At 31.4% G+C, this 25,266-nt stretch overlaps 3 protein-coding genes across 4 annotated transcripts; all 3 read left to right on the top strand.

The window, feature by feature from the left end:
• Positions 1 to 1,032: 1,032 nt before the first annotated feature.
• On the top strand, positions 1,033 to 3,198 carry LOC8280505. Its single transcript, XM_002520024.4, has 2 exons — positions 1,033 to 1,406; positions 2,891 to 3,198. Exons 1-2 carry the CDS (start codon positions 1,243 to 1,245, stop codon positions 3,009 to 3,011), a joined length of 285 nt encoding a protein of 94 aa, XP_002520070.1. The 5' UTR covers positions 1,033 to 1,242; the 3' UTR covers positions 3,012 to 3,198.
• Positions 3,199 to 11,154: 7,956 nt separating this feature from the next.
• Positions 11,155 to 15,263, top strand: LOC8280504 (WEB family protein At5g16730, chloroplastic). Of its 2 annotated transcripts, none has more exons than XM_015719718.3 (3): positions 11,155 to 11,568; positions 12,261 to 12,462; positions 12,739 to 15,263. In XM_015719718.3, exons 1-3 carry the CDS (start codon positions 11,552 to 11,554, stop codon positions 15,034 to 15,036), a joined length of 2,517 nt encoding a protein of 838 aa, XP_015575204.2. In that variant the 5' UTR covers positions 11,155 to 11,551; the 3' UTR covers positions 15,037 to 15,263. The 2 variants fall into 2 exon arrangements, with proteins under 2 accessions (XP_015575204.2, XP_002520069.2); XM_002520023.4 differs by having other exon boundaries at positions 11,156 to 11,568; positions 12,730 to 15,263.
• A 2,491-nt stretch (positions 15,264 to 17,754) lies between these two features.
• LOC8280503 lies at positions 17,755 to 22,896 on the top strand. Its single transcript, XM_048370088.1, has 7 exons — positions 17,755 to 18,160; positions 18,445 to 18,546; positions 18,740 to 18,854; positions 20,108 to 20,223; positions 21,216 to 21,404; positions 21,568 to 21,710; positions 22,452 to 22,896. The coding sequence occupies exons 1-7, from the start codon at positions 18,036 to 18,038 to the stop codon at positions 22,631 to 22,633; spliced, it is 972 nt and encodes a 323-aa protein (XP_048226045.1). The 5' UTR covers positions 17,755 to 18,035; the 3' UTR covers positions 22,634 to 22,896.
• The last annotated feature ends 2,370 nt before the right edge of the window (positions 22,897 to 25,266 follow it).

Genomic DNA, 25,266 nt, shown 5'->3' with positions numbered 1-25,266 from the left:
AGTTTAAAATAATTATCTCTAGATGAACTAAATAAAAATACTTCAGTAAACTGAAAATGAATGAAAAATTATATATTTTTAGTAAAAATCTTAAATTTATTACTATATATTTAAATATAAAATATAGAATTTTATATAATAAGATTTGTTTTGAAAAAAAAAAAAATATATATATATATATATATATATATATATATATATATATATATATATATATATATATATATATATATATCTTATTATTGTAGAAAAATTAAACTCGGATCATAATATTCTTTTGAACGAGTTTGAGCGAAATCCAAGCCAAACTCAGAAGATGATCTAGTTCACAGCTACCTAATGGTGGACACCAGATTTAAGGTAAGCCAGCCATTAGTTCTATGGACTTCAAAGCACTCATGATGCTTCTTTGTCTCAGCTCTAAATATAAGCCTGCCACTACTGTACATCTTCACTAATCTCCAAGGCGCTGCAGGAGGAGGATAATCATTCTCGGATTTGCATGGTTTGGTCGCTCTCAGAACCATCATAATAATTATAGGGCTTTTCTTTCTTCAACTCTTCCATTATGCGCATCATTGCACCATTCTCCGCACCTAAGAAATCAGAAACTGTAAAAGCTGAAAACAATATACCATTAATGCCCTGGCGCAGCTGGTCAAATTATTTTCTTAGTGATCTATAAGTTATGGGTTTGAGACGTGGAACAACGTATTGCGGGTGCTCACTGTGAGTTTTTCAAGGGAAGAGGAACAATTTTTCTTTCTCTTTCTTTCAAGAGAAAAGGCAAAATTCATTCTTCATACAATCGTTGATAAATCTTTCAATCTTTATCCCCATGTAGATATATTCCCGAAAATAGAATTCTAGTTTGACTATGACTAAAATTGTGAAGTTGATATAAATTGTCAATTAATTTGATCAATTTTATAATATATACACTAAACGGATTTTATTTAAATTGATCAATGAATTTGAAGTATGATTATACACGATTTTATCACTATACAAACACATGTCAATTTGATGACATCCTCCCTTGAGAAATGCAGAGAATTGTGAATCATAATTCTCAAAAAATAAATAAACAAGGATGATTCTTGATTGTCGGGGCGTAAGAAAATCGAATTTAATGGACTTAAAATGGGCTGGTGGGCTAAAGTATGTACGCTAGTTTATAATTATCCAATACAAAATTAATCTGTGGGCATTCCAGTGAAGTGAAGTAGCAGCAAAGAAAAAATGGAAAAAGAAGAAGAGAAAGAGAAAGGGAAAGGGAAAGAGAAGGAGAAGGAGAAGTTGTGCAAGAGGTGCAAGCAGAATTTCACTTCCATCTCTAATTCTCCGTCTTCTTGCCGTTTCCATCCTTCGTTTTTCGTTTGTCGCCGTCACGATGACCAGAAAAGGTTTTTCTTTTTATTTCGTTTGCCCTAATTTGTTTGACTGTGTTAGGTATTGAGTAATTATCTTGATTTATGCTTTTATTCCGATCAAATGATTCCATTAGTTTAATCCAGTCCATTGCCTTGATTTTGCAATTGATTTATGGAATAAACAACAGAGTTGCAAAGCCAGAAATATCAATCCAGATGAAGCTATTTGCGGTAAATGTTTGATGAAGCTACGTTTCTGTGTTGATTTGTTATCAAAAGTGAAAATGTGTTTTTGTTTTAGGGTTATAAAAGATGAAAAAGAGGGCTGTTTGCGTTAAAGCCTATACGAGTGGTAGAGTGATTACAGATTATTGCCTGATTTGAACTAGTTATGATGCTACTGCCGACTAAGGTTAAATGTACCTGTTGCTGGTGTTACTAATTGTTTCAGTAATTAAATTGGTATACATTATGAATAGTATGTTCTCTTACTAAGATTAATACTAAAACTGTGCTCTTAGAAGCGAAATTGATTTTTATTCTGCATCCTCTAGCATTTTAAATCTAACTTTAAGAAGCCTACTATTTGGTTTATTTTTATTCTGCATCCTCTAGCATTTTGAATCTAACTTTAAGAAGCCTACTATTTGGTTTATTTTTATTCTGCATCCTCTAGCATTTTGAATCTAACTTTAAGACGCCTACTATTTGGTTGTTCGACCACATGCCTTAGAACCCTCATATTTATATTTTGATAACTTTAATGTTAGTCACAATCAGTAATGACATTTTGATCTTATAAGCCTTATTACATCTTTAAGATGTGAACATGAGGAGGAATGCGTGAAGGAAATATCAGAAACATCTAGGTTTTATGTTAGAATGAAGTGTACAAATATGTTAGAATGAAGTGTACAAAGACCTTGATGAGGTAAGTTTTTTCTTCATAAAGAATTACTTGCAAGTTATAAAGAATACGGGAAACTTTAATTTCTTTAATGTCTCAGTACCACAGGTGATTTATGGATGTTCTGATCTCTAACTTTTCTAAATGGTAGCACTAGCAGCATACATTATTGCTGAGGGAAGCATTCTAGTTATTATTGCTGGGTTCTATTGTAAATCAATTTTGAATTGAAGTTTTATGCGACTTTCTTTTTCTTTTCTTCTATTCTACAAACGATGTTTTTTTTTGGTTGGTGGAATGGTTAGGGGGTAGTGTAATATGATTGATTAATATAGAGAGACATGGAAAAATGGAATTAGTTAAATGAATTATAATGCACCAATGCAACAAACATCATCTTGTATTAAGGAAATTTACATCTTTCCTATGATTACAGGAAGCAATTCTTTGTGTAGTTATCTTATCCTTATTTCTGATGAAAGGCCTTCCTTACCAGTCAATGGAAGGAAAAATTTTCCTTTCCTCAGTTACCATTTCTCTAATTCTCTTTAGTTAATTTGGAGGTTCTAGTTATGCTGGCCAATTCATCTTGCTCTTTTGTCGGTTGAAGGTACTATGAATTGGGACCTGATGATCCACCATATGCTGCCAAATTTTATGACTGTTGCGGGGCCGAGCAACCTGAGGCGCCTGGTTGCACCACCAGTTTTCATGTTTCTTATGATGATTGATGTAATGTTTCTCCTTATCACCTAGATTTTGACTGGATTAAACTTGTATATATTTGTGTACCTTCTCTATACTAATTATTACTCTTGGTCTACGCTTCTTAACTGTGCGTCTCCATAAAAGCATCATGCAATAATTGCTGTTGTTAGAATTGTCAATATATAATATTTTTTATACTTTTAGTTGGAACTTAGCTCTTAGGCACTTCTAATTCTTCAATTTTGGCTTGTGTTTTACTCAATAAGTTGGGATTTGCAAGTAACAATTTCCACGTGGTTAGATGTAGGTGAATTATCACATCTCATAGGTCATTGGTTATATGAGTTTCTGAGCCCTCAGTTGTTTATTGATTACTTTTTTGATGAAACTATGAGTTCCCTCTAATGGAATGAACTGTGGCTTGTAGTGATCTAAATCATTTCATTGCAACACGTTCTTTAATAAATAAACCTTGCGATAAGTGTATCAAAATCATATTTGCAGCACACCAGACTAATATATCTGTGTGTGTGTGTGTGTGTGTGTGTGTATTGGTGTTTGAGATGGGACCAAAAACGGGCATTAGAATTTGAATCCTACAAATGAGAATTCTATCTCCTTTACTTGAGAACTAAAAGCAAAGAAGTAAAAAAGGGCAAGAAAAGTTGGTGAAGATTAGTGCAAGTGGGAACTGAGACTAAGTTGCCTGCCTTGTGTATGTAAAAGCATGTTTAAAAGACGAGTGCTGAGATTATCTAATGATGTAGCTCTCTTTGGTACCGTCATGTATCCTATAGTATGTATGTGCTCTAGGACAACTTTGTTGCTTTGTCTGTTTTGCATTTTGTTAAATTGAATCCCCTCTAATGAATTCAAATAGCTTTTCTCTAATTAATCTTTTATTAATGCTATTAACAGAAAAGGGCAGAAAACAAGTGCCTCACTGCCCTTATTGATGGGTTTTGATAGCTGAAACATAGAGCATAGATTCTACTTGTGGAAGCAGGCTTCCATTTAGAAACAGTTGAGGGTCATATCAACAAAATATGCTATTCATTTGGATTTGAATAAGAATCACAAACAGAAACGGAAGGACATATGTTGTATTTGTCTTTTCATCATCTCTCAGGTTTAAGATAGTAATATGCCAAGTTGGTTCTGCCACAAGATCTGTGCATTGTTGGGTCAATCTTTTATAGACATGGATGGGGTTTGAATCTGAAGATTTGAAGGACTACTTATTTAGGGGATAGGCATGATTCTTGTGAGAGTACGATTCGCAAGAGTTAAAAAGGCTGGCGTAAGAACAATCAGATAGTGATAAAAAAAAAAAAAAAACATGCCTCTCACATTAAAGCTTGTGCTAGTACATCTTGTCTTTGATTGACCTCACCCTCCTTTTGTTTCTCTTTGCATTTTCAGTCCTTTTCCTTTCCCTTTTTTTAAAAAAAAAAATGAAAATTGAACTCCATGTGCATGACAGTTGTTTGGATTTTTTCTAGTTGGTTTTTGGATCCTTATTATATACACTTGGTCTTAAATATTATTTGACTATAGAACTTAGTTGTCTTATTAATTTTTTAGTGCTAATTTCAGTGATTACCTTTTGATTATAGCATAATCTTTGTTGTTTCTTGTTAAAAGATAAACTGATATGAGGCTCCATCTCATTTGTGAAGGATGAATCTTGTGTTGTAGTCATTAAAGAAAAAGAAAAGAAAAGAACAAAGATAAAAAAAAAAAAAAAAAAAAAAAAGATAAAAAAGAAAGAAAAAGAAAAGACAAGTGTCAAAAGATGGAAGAATGATGGGAGAGAACCTATTTGGCAACTGTAAGGGCATATTAGATGAAGGCTGAAACACGGCATGTGGGAGAACCATGTGGGTTTGATCCTACACTTACACTTGCCACACATCATTCATTTATTAAGCCTCAAAAAGAAATAATCAAATCGAGCCACAAGAATTACATGTGTAATATATGCAATGCCATTCATATTATATTGCTAAAGTATGCTAGAATATGTTTTACTTGGCTCAAAATTCACTTTACAAAAAAAAAAAGAAAAAAAAAATAATAATAATTGACATCTAATGTAATACATGGTTCAAGTGTTTTTGTTTTGCATCAAAATTCACCTCCTATTCAAGTAATTGACTATTTGGCTATTTTTAAAGTAGAAAATTGAATCCACAAGGGTGTGTTTGGTCGTGAACAACACTTTTGATTACTGTTTTGAAGATTTTGGAGATCAATTCCTATCATTTTGTCAGAAAATTAACATGCAGATTTAGATAATGGTCCATTGCAGTATTTTCAAAAAGAGTTATGCTTAAACCATTAAGTAACAGAGTTTCAAATCTCAATTCAAATCATTCATATAAAAAGTGGTGAGTCTTAAGAGGGAAATTTATTTATTTTTTTAAGAAAAAAAAAAAAACAACACCAAGAAATCCAAAACAAAAAAGAAGAGGAAATCATCATCAACTTCACATAACTCGTGAGCAATGCTATCGAATATCACATGTATATGAATGATTTCGTTTCTATTTCTTTTTTGTTATTAAAATTTTCATATCTTTTTCAATTTCTATTTTTGGGAAGTGAGATGCATTTGATATCAATGCCATGAGTACTATGATCACGCTGATATGTGTGGTGAATTTAATTTGACCCATGTGACAATGCTCCGTCTTTACCACCTACCTTAAGAATTTGAGGTTGAATTTTGTTCGACGGTTTCCTTGAAGAGCTCTCAGGTTCTCACTTTGGTTGCAATGACAGACTTGAGCCATTTCGTTTAATCATTGTGTAATAAAAAAATTATTACCACTTCCTATTATTTGACCAGAAAAATTAATATTCCCTTTGTACGTTATCCATGCAATTTCTCTTTTTCTTTTACTACCTGCTGGACATTTTTATTTTTTCATTTTTTCATGGGCGTGACCCTTTCTTGGTTTTTTGTTTTTTGTTATGGTTATCACAAAATCACATTATCATTTTGCTCGTATTTGATAACATGAATTAGTGTTTAATAATTTCTAATTTGACTGTTAAATTATGATTTAAAAAATTATTGACACGATGATATCAATACGACGGTCAAATAACGAAATCAAAAATAGTAAATTTTTAAATTTATATTATCAAACATGAGCAATAAAATAATAATAGTTGATCGGAATGAAATAATTAAATTTTTATATATCAAAAGAAAATTAATGATGATATATTTTTATTTGTCAATTTAAAAAAATAAAAAGAAATTGCATATACTTGAAGTGGTAAACTGATGAAACCCTGTCCCTATCTTTTAATAGTAATCACATACATGTCCTTAAAAAGACAACTTTTTCATGAAAAAAAAAAAAAAACTATCTTCTTGAATAGAATGGTTGCATGTATTTTAGCAAAAACAAATTCATAAGAATGTATATATTTGGGAGAAAATAAACATTTAAAATTCCCTATTACCTCCATTACTATTTGTGGTTAATCCAATAACATAATTATTTTATTGATAGATTTGAATAACAAAATCTCATGCATTCTCTATTTCACTATGTGAGATGGATTGGAGAGCAATCATAATTTCCATTCAAGAACTGGATACCCATTGCTCCATTAAAGTAGTCTTCAAAATTATATAAGTATTATGCTTACATGAGTTATAATGTATACCTAAGCAAATATCTATGAACCCCACAGCCAGAAGACCAATCATTTTCATGGGTATTTTGCATATGACACTGTTGGTTTCATGACGCATAATAAGGCACTATCCATTCCTTGCAATTTTCTTCTTCTTTTTTTCTAATTTATTCTTAATAGAGTTTGATCAAATTTCCTCCACATTCCTGCATCATTCAATCAATTCTTTTTACTATAATGTGAAATATTAATTACTGGATATGTGAAAAAAATGAAACCTAATAATTTATGGTTAATTATGTATTTGCAGCATATGGGTTTGACAGCAGAAAATAAACTTAAATAAGGACAAAAAAGTAGTTACATGTATAACACTTTGCCATCCCAACCCTCTCTTAGCTTTAGCTTAAGAAAGTGAAGCTCTAACAGAAAAGGAAAGGCTTGTAGATGAGCCAAGAACAAATATTGGGAGGATGAATTTGGAATTGACAATGACTTGAGCAGTAATGATTTTATGGGTTGGATTAAGTTATCAAGATTGCTTTAATCTCGGTTTCATTTTACCCAATTCTGGTTTCCTTTCAATTGTGGGATTCATTTGATTATTTAGGGGATGGAATCCTTCTAACTTCTTTGGAAACTGATGGTTTTTCTTTTTGTTTTTTTGAGAAATTGATTTTGAAGGGTTTTTTTCTTAATCTTTTTGTCTAAATTCTCATATTTTGAAAGTCTAATGATTAACCATCAAACCTTTTTAATTTTGAAATATTTTAGAATATGAAAACTTTAATTAATAACTTGATAGTAAAGTATCCATCCATCTCATAATATATAAGATGTCAAAAATTTTAATCCCCAATTCACCCACAAAAAGAAAAGGTACATAATTAATTTAAGGAAAATGTTGTATTTATATTCATTTTGTCGAACCCACATGGACTCACTTTCAAGAATTGATAATATATTAAAGAGGAGTGAGGTCATAGTTCACTTTCAAACATGGACCAGTCATATGAGAAAGATACACTTGATTCTTTTTACACATTAACAAAAAATGTTAATCTCTAAGACTGACCAATTTAACATGCAATGTTTTTAAAAATGTGGTATTTATTTAGGAAGGTTATAATCAAATTCAAGATCTGATTAAAAGAGTACCCTATTTTTGTAATCATATAACTTGGTACAAAATGCCTGCATTTCAAAGGAATAAGACAACAATGACAAGAGAGGGATCTTCTTTCTTCTGGAAATTTCAATTTCGGTGGCTAATTACGTGATTTTGGTCTAACCAATTATTATTATAGGTTTCCTGTTTTGCATCATGAAATCAATTATATAAATAAAAATGAGAAGTGGAACTGAGTCACAACTTGGTGAAGTTGGGGTTTCACATAATTAAAAATGGAAGGTTAGCCACACCTGCAAGAAAAAGGGAAACTTCGTTGGTTGACAGTCATCTTCTCACCATACAAAATACAAATTAAAAGCTGTTACTTTACCATATCCGATCATTCTTAATTACTCCATGCAATGCCACTCTATCTGCGCTACCACTACCTACCGTCCCTCGGGAGTTCCCTTCACAACACCCAAACCTTCCGCCGATCACCGCAGTTCTGAAATTAAATTAAATTTAATAAACTAAACTGTTATTTTTTATTTATTTTCTCAATAATTTCTTTTCATAGTTTAATTTTATTTCTTTTTCTGAAATGTCATACACAAACTATCAACATTAGAAATTAGACATTGCTTTTTGAGTTATCTTGTCACTCTACGTAAACCACCACAACTACAATAAATAATAAATAATAAATATCAATATCAAAAACCCATTTTTTGAGTCATCTTTCGTATGGTGGTGTTAGATTTTATATCAAAAATTAGAAAAAAGAAAAGAAGCAAATAATAGAGGTGGTGACGAGGATCCCCATCACCGATCTAACTTTTTTCCATCGTACTACCCAAATAAAATAGCTCAATTCAAAAAATTAAGCCTTTGTTTTCACTATAACAGATTTCGATCATTGTTCTCGTTGTTGTTATTGTTTCTAGAAATAATTAACTTCTTAAAACCCCTTTTTTCTCTGTTTCTTCTTTTAATTAATCTAGTCTGCGTACTATACAATTATTTTGATTATAATAATAACATAATCAATTTTATAGATAAAATTTAATAAATTTTTTAGTATTTTAAAAAATAAAAATAAAATAGGTGTTTTTAAATATCATTTTTAAGTTGTTGGTGTTTGAGATTTTATTAGTTTCAAAGAATCTTAATAGAGAAATAATATAAAAATTATTTAAAAATTTTATTAATTGAATTTTAGTATAACATAAATTACTACTATAACTATAATTAATATTACTATTTTTTAAGATTAAAAATTATTATATGATTAGAAAACTAATTTGTTAGTTAAAAGAAATATTTATAATATTTTTTAGATTAGAATTATTGTCTAAATATAAAACTAATTTATTAAAAATATAATTAATAAAATATTTTTTATGATTAGAGTTATTATTTAATTACATATATAATTTATTAATTAATAAATAATAAATAATAAAATTACATATAAACGTAGATTTTATATGTTAAAAATAAATATACATATAAAATTTAATAGCATTACCGTTAATTCTGAAATTAATCTTACGTTACATATTTACGTTATATTCTACCAATCTTATTTAATACCAGCAGTTGAGGAAATTGAGTTGATATAATCACAAATTTGCTACCAAAATAGTTATGTTCTATTAAGCTGAGACATAGTCTGATAAATAAAATAATGAATATTTAAGTTATTAGAATATAAGAGAACGGATTAATTAATAATAAAATAAAATAGGATAACAAAACATAAAAAAAATTCGTTTTAAATAATAGTATTTTAATTGCATCAATAAACCTTTATTTTTAATTTATAACTCAATAATCACTTCAGTTAATATTTTTAGTCAGTAATTTAAATTTTAAATGAAATAAAGTTTAAGATCCATAATGGTATTATCACAGATGGATGACACCTCATGATATCATTGACGAGATTGTGGACGTAAAAAAGATAAGAAAAAGTCAGTTATGATTCGCATTTTATAACGAGGATTTCGTATTCTTGGATATGTATAAGCACTTCAAGTTATATCTTGATTTTTAAATTTGATTCAATTTTCTCCTTAAATTAAGAAAAAAATATAAAAATATATCTTGTATATTGGTGCTTTTATTTTCTTGATAAAAAAATATTTTACTTTAATATCCTATATTACCGAACCGAATATTATTGTTTTCTTATATGAAATATTAATAAGAGATTATCACATAAAAAATAATATTTTATTGAAAGAATATAGACTTTTTTTTTAATAAGATAAATATTATTTATAATAAAAGTACAAATAAAATTATATAATTTGAGGTTGGTATGCTTAAAATGTTATGATCTTTCTATAAATAAATATTATATAATTTATTTCTCTTAAATTTGATATCTTATAAATTAATATCTTTAATAAAGTAACAATAAAAGGGGTTTAGTACAAGTATATATCTTTAGATTTCAACTAATTATATTAACCTCATAATGAATAAATAAATAAATAAATAATATTTTTAAAATTATCCTCTAGTAGGAGTTGGGTTCTATAGCTACAAATAAGGCCATTTTATTTTAGATGAAAGCACCCATCACACTGGTTCATGATAATACAATTTTCAGCTGCCATTGTCAACAGTAGCATATCACAATTTTAAATTTTATTTCTAAGTTGATAAAGTTCATATGAGCATCCAAATTTTAGATTCTTTTATCAATAGGCTGAGTTTTTTGGATTCTTTTATTACAGAAAAATCCTAGAAGGGTTTTAATTTCACTAATACTAGCATTCTCTCTACCTAAGATTAATTGATTTATATATATATTTGGATGTTCCACCACTAATTAAAAATTGAAAATTTATCAGTAATAAAATGGAAATTTCCATTTTTATACCCTTGAATTTTATATTTCGTTTTACTAAACCCTAAACTTCAATTATACTACATAAAGCATTTCTATTTTTAATTGTATCACGTCAAGTCCTTATACTTCTTTTATTTCTGTGAACATAATTAAAAATATAAAAAAATAAAGCAATACAGGTCAAATTCAAGAAAACAAAATAATTTAAAAATTTCAAGAGCTACGGATGGGTTTTGCCTAATAATAACCCTTTTTGTTGATCATTTACTAGGGTTTTTCTTTTCTTTTTCTTTCAAAATCTATTTTGGGCAGTTGTAGAAGACCTATTTAATATCACCTTTCCAGAAAAGCAGGGTCAGCTTAGTAAGAACCTCTGCAAAAGTTGTCAATACCTTTGACAGACAAGGGAAAAAAAGCAAAAACCACTAACAATAAAAACTCCTACAATTAGGGGCATTTTTGTACTTTTACTTATCCACATGATCATTAACAAAAATTGTTATAATAACTAAAAAGGCAAGAGAGAGAGAGAGAGAGAGAGAGAGAGAGAGAGAGTAATGCAATTGCACATTGCGACTGCTTTGTGTTTGCAAGTGTGGCCACTCTATAGACGGCAACACCAACCCAAATTATTTGTTTCACTTCCAACTTCATCTTCATCTTCTTTTTTGTAAATTCTCACTTTCTTTTTGAGCTTTCAACCTGGTTTCAGTTCATTTTTTATTTCTTGTGACTCTTTAATTTCTTTGCCTAATTTGATCTAAGAAAAGAGAGAGAGAGAAAAAAGAGGAAACTGCTGCACTACACTGCATTCTCTTACACAATGTCAGGTTTTTAGCATTTTACAAGTCTATTACAACATAACCCACTTCCCATTTTCCACTATTTTTTTTTGTCTATATCATCATCAACAGCAAGAAACAAGAAACAAAAACATGTCTTCCAAGACCAAGTAAGTTTACATGAACGTACATGTATAATTCTGTTTCTCTAGATCTGATTTTATCTCTTATGGGTCTTATAAAGTTCAAATTTTTATTGCAATTACGAAAATTTTGTTCTTAATTTTGTTATTAGTGGATTAGGTTTGGATCTGTTTTTTGTTAGGGCTTTCCTTTTCTTTTCCCCTTCTCGTTCCTTCTTTATTTGAGTTCTAAGTCTATCCCTTTTTTTCTCTCTCCCTTTTTTTTCACTGTAACTCTATTTCTACACTGTAAACACACACAATATGTTTTTTTTATTTGTCAATTTTGCTTTTAGGTTCAAAATTTGATATGGGTTCTACTTCATGTTCACAGTTTCTTAATTCTGATCTTATTTATAAAGTTTTCTAGTGATATTTAAGGTTTCATTTTTTGATCTATTCATGATTTCATGTGCCTTTTCTGCTTGAAACTTCAACTTGATTGCTTTAATTTAGTGTATGTGCTATTAGTGAATGTCAATTTCTTGTGGATTAACAAAATTATTATTAGCACTTCACAAAGTTCCAAACTTTGGCATAGATCCATTGTTTTTGAAATTAATGAAATTTTGTGAGTTGGGTTTCTTGCATTTGGATTGTAAAACCTTGTACCTTTATCTACAATGGATTTTCTTTATCTCATGTTGTAATACTAATGTTTTTTAAAACTGAATGAATAGATCTGGTTTATCCGAAACCCCAAGCAAAGCATCACCAGCAACTCCTAGAGTGAGTAAATTGAGCAGAGGAGTCAATAAGTCAGAGCCTGATTCCCCTGCTCCAACGCAAAATTCTCGGCTTTCAGTTGAGCGTTCCCCACGAACCATTACTCCAAAGCCCACTGTTGATCGTCGATCACCAAAGGTCACTACACCACCTGAAGTGAGTAGTACTTATCTTCAGCACTTTTTTGAAACTACCCTTGGACTATTGTAATGGAAAGCATAAGATTTTAGTGGATGTATTGTTGTCAATTCATTTGGTTTAATTATGAAGAAAATGGTAATTAGAAGTTTGAAAATTTCGTGAAATGAATTTTAAAATGGGCAGTCTTAAATGGTGCCAGTGCCTAAATTGGATAAAAATGCTTTTTGTCATTTTTAATTTGCACTTTTATGCTGCATTTATTGATGGGATTTTGGTTTTCAGAGACCACAGATAAGGGTCGTGAAAGGGTCAGAGTTACAGGCTCAATTGAGTGGTGTTCAGGAAGATCTAAAGAAAGCAAGAGAGCAGGTAGCATTGCTTGAGAAAGAGAAGGCACAAGCAATCGATGAACTGAAACAAGCACAAAAGGTTGCTGATGAGGCAAATGAGAAGTTTCAAGAAGCTTTGGTGGCCCAAAAGAGAGCAGAGGAGGACTCTGAGATTGAGAAGTTCCGAGCTGTTGAGCTGGAACAGGCTGGGATTGAGGCAGCCCAAAAGAAGGAAGAGGAATGGCAGAAAGAGCTCGAGTCTGTGAGAAACCAACATGCTTTGGATGTGGCTTCCCTTCTCTCTACCACTCAAGAGCTTCAAAAAGTGAAACAAGAACTGGCCATGACTACTGATGCAAAGAACCAGGCATTGAACCATGCTGATGATGCTACTAAGATTGCCGAGATTCATGCAGATAAGGTGGAGATTCTTTCATCTGAGTTGATCCGGTTGAAGGCTTTGCTTGATTCAAAGCTTGAAACAGAGGCCAATGAAAGCCACAGGATGGTGGCGGAGCTCACTGAGGAGATTGATACTTTGAAACAGGAACTTGAGAAAGCAAACGGTTTTGAGGATAAGTTGATTGAAAAAGAGGCTTCTATTGAACAGCTCAATGTTGAATTAGAAGCTGCTAAGATGGCTGAATCTTATGCACGCAGTTTAGTAAAGGAGTGGAAGAGTAGGGTTGACGAATTAGAGATGCAGATTGAAGAAGCAAACAGATTGGAGAGATCTGCATCTGAGTCCTTATGTTCGGTCATGAAACAGCTTGAGGGAAATAATGATCTCTTGCATGATGCAGAGAATGAAATTGCTGCTCTTAAAGAGAAGGTGGGATTGTTGGAAATGACAATTGCAAGGCAGAAAGGGGATCTCGAGGAATCAGAGCATCGTCTCAGTGTGGCAAAGGAAGAAACTTGTGATATGGTGAAAAAGGTTCAGTCTTTGAAGGCTGAGTTGGAAGTAGTGAAAGAGGAGAAAGCTCAGGCTTTAAACAATGAGAAACTTGCGGCTTCCAGTGTTCAAAGCCTGTTAGAAGAGAAAAACAAACTCATAACTGAGCTGGAGAATTCCAGGGAGGAGGAGGAAAAGAGCAAAAAGGCAATGGAAAGTCTAGCTTCAGCATTGCATGAAGTGTCTGCAGAAGCAAGGGAGGCCAAAGAAAAACTGTTATCCAATCAAGTGGAGCATGAAAGCTATGAAACCCAGATAGAAGATCTAAGATTAGTCCTAAAGGAAGCAAACCAGAGATATGAAACCGTGATAGATGATACAAAACATGAAATTGATCTTCTTAAAAATACTATTGAAGAATCCAAGAATGAATTCCTGAACTCCAAGACTGAATGGGAGCAAAAAGAACAAAATCTGATGAACTGTGTAAAGAAGTCAGATGAAGAAAATTCTTCTTTGGAAAGAGAAATAGATAGGCTGGTAAATTTACTTAAACAAACTGAGGAAGAAGCCTGCATCACTAGGGAAGAAGAAGCTCAGTTGAAGGATAGCCTAAAGGAAGTGGAAGCTGAGGTGATTTCATTGCAAGAAACCCTTGGGGAAGCAAAGGTTGAGAGCTTGAAATTGAAGGAGAGTTTATTGGACAAGGAAAATGAGTTGCAGAATCTTATCCAAGAAAATGAGGAGCTCAGAACCAGGGAAGCCGTTTCTCAGAAGAAAGTGGAGGAATTGTCTAAATTGCTTGAAGAAGCTATGGCAAAGAAGCAAACTGAGGAGAATGGTGAGCTGACAGACAGTGAAAAGGACTATGATCTGCTTCCAAAGGTGGTTGAATTCTCTGAAGAAAATGGGCATGTGAGCGAAGAGAAGTCCAAAATGGAGCATCCACTACATCAACATGAGGATCTTGGAAATTCTGAGGAACAGAATAATGGTTTGAAGAATGACAGTATTCCAACAGAAGGTGCTAAGTTTGAGAATGTGAATGGAAAACCTAAAGATGAGAGCAAAGAAAAAGAAGATGACTCGGTAGAAGTTGAATTTAAAATGTGGGAAAGCTGCAAAATTGAAAAGAAAGAATTTTCACCAGAAAGAGAAACGGAACAGGAATCCTTTGAGGATGAAGGGGATTCCAAGGCGGAGGGTGGTGAGGGCTTTGATCAGATAAATGGTTTATCTTTGACAGAAAATGTAGAGGATGGCGGGTGCTCACCTTCCAAGCAACAGCAACAGAAGAAGAAGAAGCCTTTGCTCCGTAAGTTTGGAAGCTTACTCAAGAAGAAGAGCACTGGCAACCAGAAGTAGGGGAAGAAACCAGTTGTGGCCTGACTTATGCCCAATTAACAGGCAGGTATATTGGATAATATCATGAACCTGAGTGTTTTGCTTTATTGTTTTTGCTTCTGATTTTCAGAATAGGTCTAAAATGAAGAGGCTTGTATTATTATCTTTAGTTCTTTTCCCCTCAGTTTATGTGATTACCATGTTGGGGAGAATCATGTATGTGATGAAGATTTTTTTTCCCCTTGCCATTCTATCTACATTTGGAAAAGAATGGTGACTTTGAAATTGTATTTTAGTATGGTTGCATCTATTTTACATGAGCAGAAAAAAAAAAAAAAAAGAGATGTCATTTAATTGTTGCAGACATGGTTGATTTAATTGATTGATCGTCACTGAAGAATTTCTTTCGGGAAAATTTTGCTGCATATGGATGGAACTTCACTACTGCAGTGGTGTAATACTTATGGTTGCATGTCTTTTCTGATAGGATAATACTTTTGGTCATCTTGTGACAAATTCTTAATACTGTAAAATACAACTCGGTGAGATCTTTGTGGTGCTGTAGAATCCGCAGTGTTTCTTGACTCTTAAGAATGCATGGGATCCACCCATTATTCCAAACCAGTATGCGATTACCTTGAAACTTATATCAATACACATACTCCTGCTTCCTAGGTATTGAAAATGCCTAATTGCTTCTGAATACGTGACCTAAATACATAACTTGTTTGGAAAGGCAGAGCTTGCAACATGAACATTCAGGAAATATGATCATACAACTGTCTTGTTGGATTACTGTGTCCCAAGTTACATCGTCTCCTGGACAGGAACATAAACGAAATTCCCTGAATGTGTCTTGTTGCACCATGGAAGTGCTGAGCCTGCTTGTTGGGTTGGGAAGGTTGTTATGACACACATGCACTGCCAAAACCATTAGATGTTTCTATCTGCAAGCAGATTCCGTGACCACAAACTGTCACTGCTCACTTTGGTTCGAATTTGAAATTTACATCTTTAATTTAAAGTCTAGATAGCTAATAACGGAAGTTATAAGTTCCCAGAAGTCAAAAAGGGTAAAAAAAAAAGAAAAGAAGAAGCTTCAATTTCAAGAATTTAATGTCATAATTGTTAAAATGCTTTTGGCAAAAGCATGCAGTAGACTGGGTCCATTTTGGTGATGGGTCATTCGTACAATTGTCTAATGTCTTTCTTTTTTGCTTCAAACAAATTTTTCACCCTTCTAAAGCGAAATTGTCTTGTTTGTCGGATTATTTTATTTTTTTATATAATATTTCTTTTAAAAAAAAAAAAAAAATCTTATGAGGTTACGAAACCATTATTGGACGTCCTAAAAGGTAAAAATTGCCATGTTCATTGTCCGAAGATAAACTCGTTACCACTCTTTTACTTCCTTCTTTTTTTACCAATCACTTAATATTTCATGCTTGGAAACCTGTTAGTCCGGCGGGCACATTTACAGCCCACTTTCAAATTGCTGGGACATTCTATTTTTAATAATTTAAATTTGTATAATCTTATGATCTTTATTTCTTGCACCAATTTCTTTTAAAATATAGATTATTCTGCTATTTTCAAAACTCGAAGCAGTTCCAGAAATTTAAAAAATAAATAAAAGTGGTAAAAGAAAGTCAAATAGACTAACCTACTATCCAATTCCAATCAAAATATCATTAGACAATTTAATTCCAAGACATAAGTTCATTGAATTTTCTTTTTTGTTATTTTAATAGACCATTAATTTCAAGTATACTGAAGATTTTTCCTTTTATTTATTTATTTATAAATTCTATTTATGATTTTGAAATCTAAAACTGGGAAAGTAATTCTGATGTGGATTTGAGGTGTTTGTATGCATCACTAACGGGCTGAAAATAGTGTACTTAAAATTAGGCCATGAAGGTGTATACGCGCAGTAGTATCAGTCCAATTAATTAAACCGGTGGATAACATCTTCACTATTTCGTTTACCGGTCTGATTTTAAAAATATTAAAAGCATATTTAAAATCGGTTGACCAATACGGTTTACCAATGGAATTGATTCCTGATATTTGATATTTATCAAAAAATATTTTTTGAAAATATAAAATATTATATTAATAAATATAATTAATAATTAAAATATTACAATTAATTTTATTTAACTTTTATTACTAAAAATATCTATATAAATTGTTCTAAATAAAAACAAAAATTATATTAATAAAATTTCTAGTTTTAAATATTATAATTTTCAAATAATAATTACTTATTAAAATTTATAATAAATTAATAATGCAATATCAATTTAAAATAAATTAATCTTAATAAATTATAAATATAATTTAAATAAATATTAAATTAAGAAACTATGAGTCCGTAAAGAAATTCTAGAATAGAATTTATATAATAATAACTAATTAAAATTAAATTAATTATCAACTGTTTAATTTTAAATTTTTATTAAATAACTTAATAATATTATTCACTGAAAAACTGTTATTAGGTGTAAAATAATTTATTTATTTTAATTCTAGTTTAATATATAAATTTAAATATAAAATTTAAAATCTTTAAATCAAATCAATTAAATAAATTTTTTAAATTAATGAATAACTCTACAAAATCATATAAAATTCATTTCAATCAAATATGTCATAATATTCCAACTTAAAACCTATTTCCTAAACCAAAATTACAAAGCAAGAGATCAGGGTGAGACTTAGCTACTAAGTAGTCTTATTTATTTTTCTGTTTTTTCTCCTCAGTCCACACGGTCTCAATATCTTTAATGCAACGCTACCATTGTTGATTCTTCATACAACAAAAATACAAACAAAATTTTATTTAATGAAAAAGTAGCGATTAGATGAGGATTTAAAATTAAAATATTGGTCTTATTCCATTTCTTTGCCTGTCAAAAGATCTCCCTTTCTACCTCCTCTATTCTATCCTATCCCCGATTCTGCATTTTCAACATTTTCTCGGGAACCAAACGGTCCCTTAATTTCTTTTTATAGTCATGTGGGTGGAGATCCTCTGCGGTTTAATTGCTTACAAGCTTTTCCGGTGCTTTTTTTCCGACAGCGACGACGTTTTGGAGCTCGAGTCCTCCGATACCACCGCTCTTTTCAACGTCGCCAATAGGTATCTTTAATTTATTTTTATTACTATTTCAATTCAACTATATTTTAATGATAATTCACTTTTTCCTAAACCGGATTATAGCTGTTTAGAAAGCGATTTCTAAATTCGATATTTTAGCTTAGAATTCGTAAAATTAAAACAATTCACGGGTTTTTGTTTCTTGTGATACATTGCTGTATTCAAATAGTTACTCAATTTCAATGAGCTAATCGTGTTTTACATTACATGGTTGCTTGATATTATTAATACAAATATGTATATATCTTTCTTTTTTGAAATTGTAGACTTGAAAAGCTTTATGGAGGAAAGGTGTATGCAGGGCTTCGAATCCCTGACGCTGATACTGGTTCACGACAGAATGTCGATATGGTTCTTGTTACCAAAGGGTAAACATACTTACAATAAAATGCTCTTGATTTGAGTTTGGTGATGCATCTATTTATTATTTGCAATGTACTTATCGTAAGAAAATGTAGGAAACAATTTTTCGTCTTTCGATAATTGTGCTTCTGTTGGTTGATGGATTAACAAGCTTAAATAATATGTCTTTGTTGTGCTAATGATTATGGATTTCTTCAGGGAGGCAGTGGTGATTTCTGTCAAGAATTTCTCGGGACTTGTATCAATCACTGGCGATGGCAGCTGGGTTTGTGAAGGTCATGGCAAACACAAACCAGAGCATCATCCTGACCCTGTAAGTCATTTTTCTAATATATATGCCTTAAGTCATGTTTAAGCTATGGAGTGAAATAAGCTGCATGTTATTGCTTAAATGGTGCTTGTAAAATTCATTGTTTCTAGCTAACTTTAGTTTATAATTGTGTTCTTATTTGTGATTTTTAAGAAATAAAATCTATAGATCAATGTGACTAGCTGCTTAGGATCTGTTTTTTTATTACATATGTGTTGCCTGTTATTATCATAGATATGCATATAGTGGTTACTTTCTACTGTCTCTTGTCTGCACTATTTAGATTGTCTATGAAGATTTGTTATTGTAGTTGTCGTGGTTTTCTATTTGTGACACTTTTTACTAGGATGAAGATCGATTGTGGCCTAGGGAATCTACGTACCAGTTTATTCATGTAACAAGATGCAAAAAGATAGTATTAGATTCTCTTGGATGGAGGATATATGTAACTTTCTGGGATCTGATTAGAAGTCAATTTTGTTGTCCGCCTCCAGTCTGATAGCAAGCTTCAATTCTTAATAGCTTTGGCTTTGTTTCCAATGGTATTTCAGCATGAGTTGATACGGGGTACATGGGGAGGTAGTCAGGCAATAATAAGAGTGGAGTAGATGAAGGACCGAAAGATGTGCCTCTCTTTTAATTTAAATAACGAGGCAGGACAAAGATTGCAATGGTTCTTTATTTCCCACAGGAGTGCTATACATTTAGGCTCTCCCGCTTATTTCCCACAGAAGGATTAAGACACCTACCTATCATTAGCACAAAAAGCTAATCAAAACATGATAAAAATGAATATATTCTGAAATTCTGCAAAGGCAGTGGAACCCTGTAATTGCAAGTAAACCTAAGGGTTTCTTCTATGAAATACTATATGTAGTGTAATAAGGATAAACTAAAAACCTTGTGTGTCTGAAATAAAACTATATAAAATTGGCTTGTAGTCTATTGGGTACATTACAATTGAATGAGCACCACTAGTTACATCGCAGATTCTGTGGTGCTATACCATTGCGTTCATATCTTTGTTGATTCTTATGTTCTTTATTCGCTTTCCGTCCCTAGGGAGGCTAGTTTTTGGTATTTTGGTTTTTTTAGTCTCCAAATGTATTGCACATCTATGAGTTTTTTATCCTTTTGTTGTATCTGTAACATGATAGGGATGTGGCACTCATAGCATAATAGATCCAGTGCAAGGATATATACTAATTGCTTTCAGCCACCACTTCTCTAAAGCTGTCTCAGTAATGATTTTTCAGGTAGAGGAGGCCAAGAAACAAGCTTCAGTTCTCGAGTCTTATCTTGAACAAAGGGGAGTTGCTCTGCCAGAAGGATATTTATCTTACAAAGTTGTGCTTCCCAATCCAAAGTTCTGGTACATATTGAACTTTCTTTAGGATGTGTATATTGAGAGCTATATACTGCATATAATTGAAATCAAAAGTAAATTATTAATACTCTCCTAAACCTTCCCCCACCAAATGCATACACCTCCGTTTCCCTGGAAAGTGTATATTATAGTGCATGATATGCACTTGATGGCTACATTTTTCATTAGGATGGTAATTATTTTGTGTGTCTGTTCTGTGTATGTCTGAAATGCATTACGTGGCTTTTTCATGCCTTCAAAGAGGTTTTTTAGAGGAATTAGATTTTAGTAGTGAACTTTGTTGGGTTTCATGATTGAATAGCTTCCTTAATATATGAGGGAGAATTATGCTCTGCAACTCGGTATCTACATTTTGAGCTCACCTCATATGTCATTATAAGCATCCAGTATGAAGAACCAAAAAGAGTTTGTATTAGCCTCAATATAGTTTCCCAGCAAATGTTGCACGTGCAACAACAGTACCTTAACAAGCTATCATAAATTAACAATTGGATATCGCAGGTATTCCATTTTCTAATTTATCAGAAATTGGCTTTTCTATAACCATTCAATTGTAGTGTCACAAAAAGTTTAACAAGTTGTCTATCTATTCATGGAATATCTCTCAGCAGATGAAAATACTTTTACATGTAAATATTTTGTCTTAATACATTTCAGACTTTGAGGAATGTGAAATTTTCTATTAACAAAATTGGAATCATAAATTTCTAAATGAGGTAATGTATGGGTTGGTGTCCATAGGAGTTTACATGATTAGTTCCTCCACTTTGTTATATATTACCATTACTGTTACTGCTAGTTTTTTTGTTATTGCTATTCTTATTGTTGTGGAGTTCAGAATCTAATCTGATGTGAAATTTGTACTTTTATCCTGTGGATTAGATAGCAGTTCTAAGTGGAAACATTACATTTTTGGATGTATCTTTTAATTCAATACTTTATTATATTTACATTTAAAATTTCTATTATTCTTCTAGGACCATTCACCCGAGCAATTTTCCATCTGAGGTCATTACCCATGATCAATGGGTACAGCTGAAACCAGAACCCAAAAGTATGTTGTCTGGTTGGATAAAGGGTGCCTTTCGTGGTGCAAAGAAAGAGATGCAAGAATCTATACATGAGAAGCTTAATTTCATTCTCAGCACAGCACCAATGTGGGATAGGTTTGTTGCTTTGTACCTGTGCAATTGATTTTCATGTTCTGTAGATATGATTGTATTAATTCTGTTTTGTTTCGCCGTGTATTTGGTCAAAGAATGCATCTGCCCTCCATTTATGTGATTGTTTCTTGAGGAAATCATTTGAGTGTTCTTTGGTTCTGCACAGGTTGGAGCTTAAAGGTAACAAGTATGTTTTAGGAGAATTTTTGGAATTTAAAGGGAAGCAAGAAGATATCACAGCTCTTAGAGGCATCAAGAGATCAAAAGTTAGTCAGTTTATTGTCCAAAAGACGAGTATGTTTGGACTAGGTAATCACTCGAGAATTTCTTGTACCTTTCTTGTATGAGCTTTTGCAATGATGCTGTTATTCTATTGTCACCTAGAGGTCACTGGTTCAGATTACAAATAGATCATTACAATGCAAGGCAATGTAGTGTATTTAGCTTTTCTCTGAGCCTCTAGTGCAGGAATCCCTATGCACCGAGACCCCCTCATTAATAATTTTCATTTTATTATAGGAACTTGATGCATACAGATAACTCAGACTGAGAACTTGGGCTGTTAGATCAAAAAATTTCTTTGGAAAATAACAAAAATACCCTCTTTTTTTTTATAAAAAATATGGTGTAAATTTATTTTTTTTCATTTTTACTGTGTGAATATTAAAAATAGGGTTTTTTAACTTTTTTTTTTTTAAATACGGTTTTGATTCTTTTTGGTTTTTCTTTGGTAAAACAACCAAAGAAAAACAAAAAATAAAATAACAAAACCGAAAAATAACCACACCGTATTTAAAAAGAAAAAAAGATAAAAGAACAGTATTTTTGAAGAAAAAAAAAAGTTTATACAGTAAAAACATATTTTTATTTTATTTTCAGGTATTTTTGAAAGGTTCCCAAATTTCTTTGCTTTGAGGCATAGACATTTTTCTTTTAAATGGATATGCGGCACACACATGACCTTATATTTGTTTAATGACATTTTTTATTTATTCTCTCACATTTTATTGCGTTTAATACTTCAATTCTCTATTTTCATGGCCATCGCAGCTCATTCAAAGCTTCAGGTTTTGTACTCTGCTCGAGATTACCGAAGTGAAGGGACCTCAACATCCGAATGGAACGAAGCAACTGTAAGGTCAAGCACGGAGGTCGTATTTCAACCAGAGAACTCTAGAAAAGTCCGGAAATTCAAGCTTTCTTCAATTATATCCATGTCTCTAAGCGCCTGAAGATGCTTCTGCTGAGTATGTACTTAACTACTGGAACATGCTACTGGTGGTAGCTGTGATGCAACCTAGAACTGCCTTCTAATATGGAAGTGTGCCTAGTGTTGTACTTCGTAAGGTAATATTGCGTGTACAGTGTTAAGAATTGGAATAATTTAGCTTGATAGAAGATCAATTTTGAAGAATCCAAATACAGAAACATTTAATTTTAAATCTTGTATGTCATGTTATCTATAAAAACTAATTTAATCTACACCTTATTTTCATCTGGTAGTGTTCTTACATAATTCCTACTCTGCCTGGATCGACAATTTGTAGCATACTCAGTAATACCTTGTGTTGCTAGAAGCTTAAGATCTTAAATAATTCCATCACTTTAGCTTCCAAATATGAAGCCATCCTCCTTCGTTACATGCTTCTACCTTGTCACCTTTTTGAAACTCCATCATATGGTTTTGAATATGCACAGAAAATGAGAGAGAGAGAGAGAGAGATAAACAAGGGTCTGAGCAAGATAAAAAGCTAAAGTTTAAATGTAATTATATATAGTTTTTCTTATCCTAATACAACTTGTATGAAGAGACGCATGAATTTTCATTCTCTTTCTATTGCTAGCTATAGACGCCTTCTACGGTTTATATGGGCCTATTAGCAACCTTATTAATTCCATTCCGGTGGCCATTGTCTTTGAAACCAAATATATCGGGTATGGAGTACATTTCATTTCGGATATGAAAAGAAAACAATATTATATACTATTTTATTATGTAAAATTTTATAATATTATAAACTATTTTAATAAATGAGATTTTTTTAAATGCAAATTTTTATTTTAGAATATAGTTTTAAAATTTACATTAATTTTGATCATATATTTTTAATTCATTAATAATATTCTTTTTGAAATAAGACTTAGTTTATGGAGGTTTTTATTGTAAATAATTATTTTTATCTGTTTCTTATTAAAAAATTAAACTACATGATCAAATTTTATACTTCTCTCTTATTTTAATTTTGTGCTTTAGAGTAAAAGTAGATTCTAGTTAACTAATTAATCCAACATTGACATATCAAGTGGATTTTATGAGTTTTAAAATGTCAATCCGATATGTTACTTTCTCCGTTCCATATTAACTGTCACTTTTTAGTAATTCATTCGGATTAAAAAAAATATTAAATAAGATTAATTATAGAAAAATCTAGCTAAATTAAACTAATCTACCCTTTTATAGATACTGTAAATGATAAAATAAAAAAGAAAACATTAATATTACATTAGATATATAAAAGTGATAGATAATTGAAAATTTTTTTATTTGAAAAAGAGATATTTAGTATAGAACGAAGAAAATATTTTAATATGAGACATATGATTCAATTCTATAACTGGCGTTAATAAGTGAACATAATTGCTAATAGATTTGCAAATTTGGTTAAATTCGCTAAAATTTCATGAATTGGCTATAACGGTAAAAACCTGTCAAGGTTTAAATCTTTTTAGTAATAAGCTTCTTTCATATAAGCAAAGGGTAAATTAGTAAATAAAAATCAGGCGCCAATGGTAGTTTGCGCCAATACTGCTTTTCTTGAAATATGACCGTTAGAAGAAACTCCTCTGTTCTTGCGCTACTCTTTTCCACATTTATAAGATATATTAGAGAGTTCAAGTAATAAACCTAATTAACCACTACTTTCTTGATTTCTTGCCCAAAGTTCATTCCGATTTCGTTCCTGTTCTCTTCATTCGCGTTTTACGATCGTCAAAACAAAAACAAGAAGAAAGAAAGAATGGAGGGGTTACAACTTCTAGCAGAGACTGCTTCATTTGTTGCTGCCCATGAATGTCTTTTGGATCAGGGCATATTTAACCTTTCGGATTTTATGGATTCAGTACCTAAGAAGAAGAGATCTTGCTTGAAACATAAGAAACCTCAACTAGTACTCAACAACCCTGATTCTGGAAATCTTTACTGCGAACAGGATGCTCCAAAATTCAAGAAACAAAGAACAATTGCAATGGGTAACGATCAAACTACATCCACTTGGTCTTTGCTTTCCAAATCGCCTTTTCGCTTCACCATCGTTAAGGCTACGTAATGGGTTGTTGCAAGATTTGATAATGTTCTTTCAAGTAATTGAGAGAGTCGAGATTTTCTAACCACTGTCTTGCAGAATGTAGTTTATTTACAGTAGTACATAGTTTTTGTCTTGATTATTAGGTTTATGTTCAACTTAACAGATTAACGATTTGTTAACTATGACTAGTGTAAAGATTTTTGATTTTGATGGATTATGACAAATGTAAAGGTTTTGGTCTTTCTATGAAATTGTTAACACTTCTTTCTATTGATTATATTTCGGATAATTCTTGGTGGTTCTATGCACCATGTCTGCATTCTGGTCCCTGTGATTTCCCTCATTTATCAGATGCTGCAGGTGGTATGCAGATTGTATCAAATAGAGTTCATCTTGTTGATATGTGAAGTATAACATGTACATTTGCATTATCTTCTATAAAATCAATTCACTGGAAATACTAAACAACCATACTGAAACAAATAGAGATTCTATGAATATTTCTTCAGGTGATTTTGAGATTTAAAAGAAAAAAGTTAAACTATTTCCATTCTGTGTAA

Source organism: Ricinus communis, chromosome 10 (assembly GCF_019578655.1).
Source record: "Ricinus communis isolate WT05 ecotype wild-type chromosome 10, ASM1957865v1, whole genome shotgun sequence".
Lineage (NCBI taxonomy): Eukaryota > Viridiplantae > Streptophyta > Magnoliopsida > Malpighiales > Euphorbiaceae > Ricinus > Ricinus communis.
The sequence above is the reverse complement of the archived record's forward strand: the minus strand, read 5'-3'. Positions and strand labels throughout refer to the sequence as shown.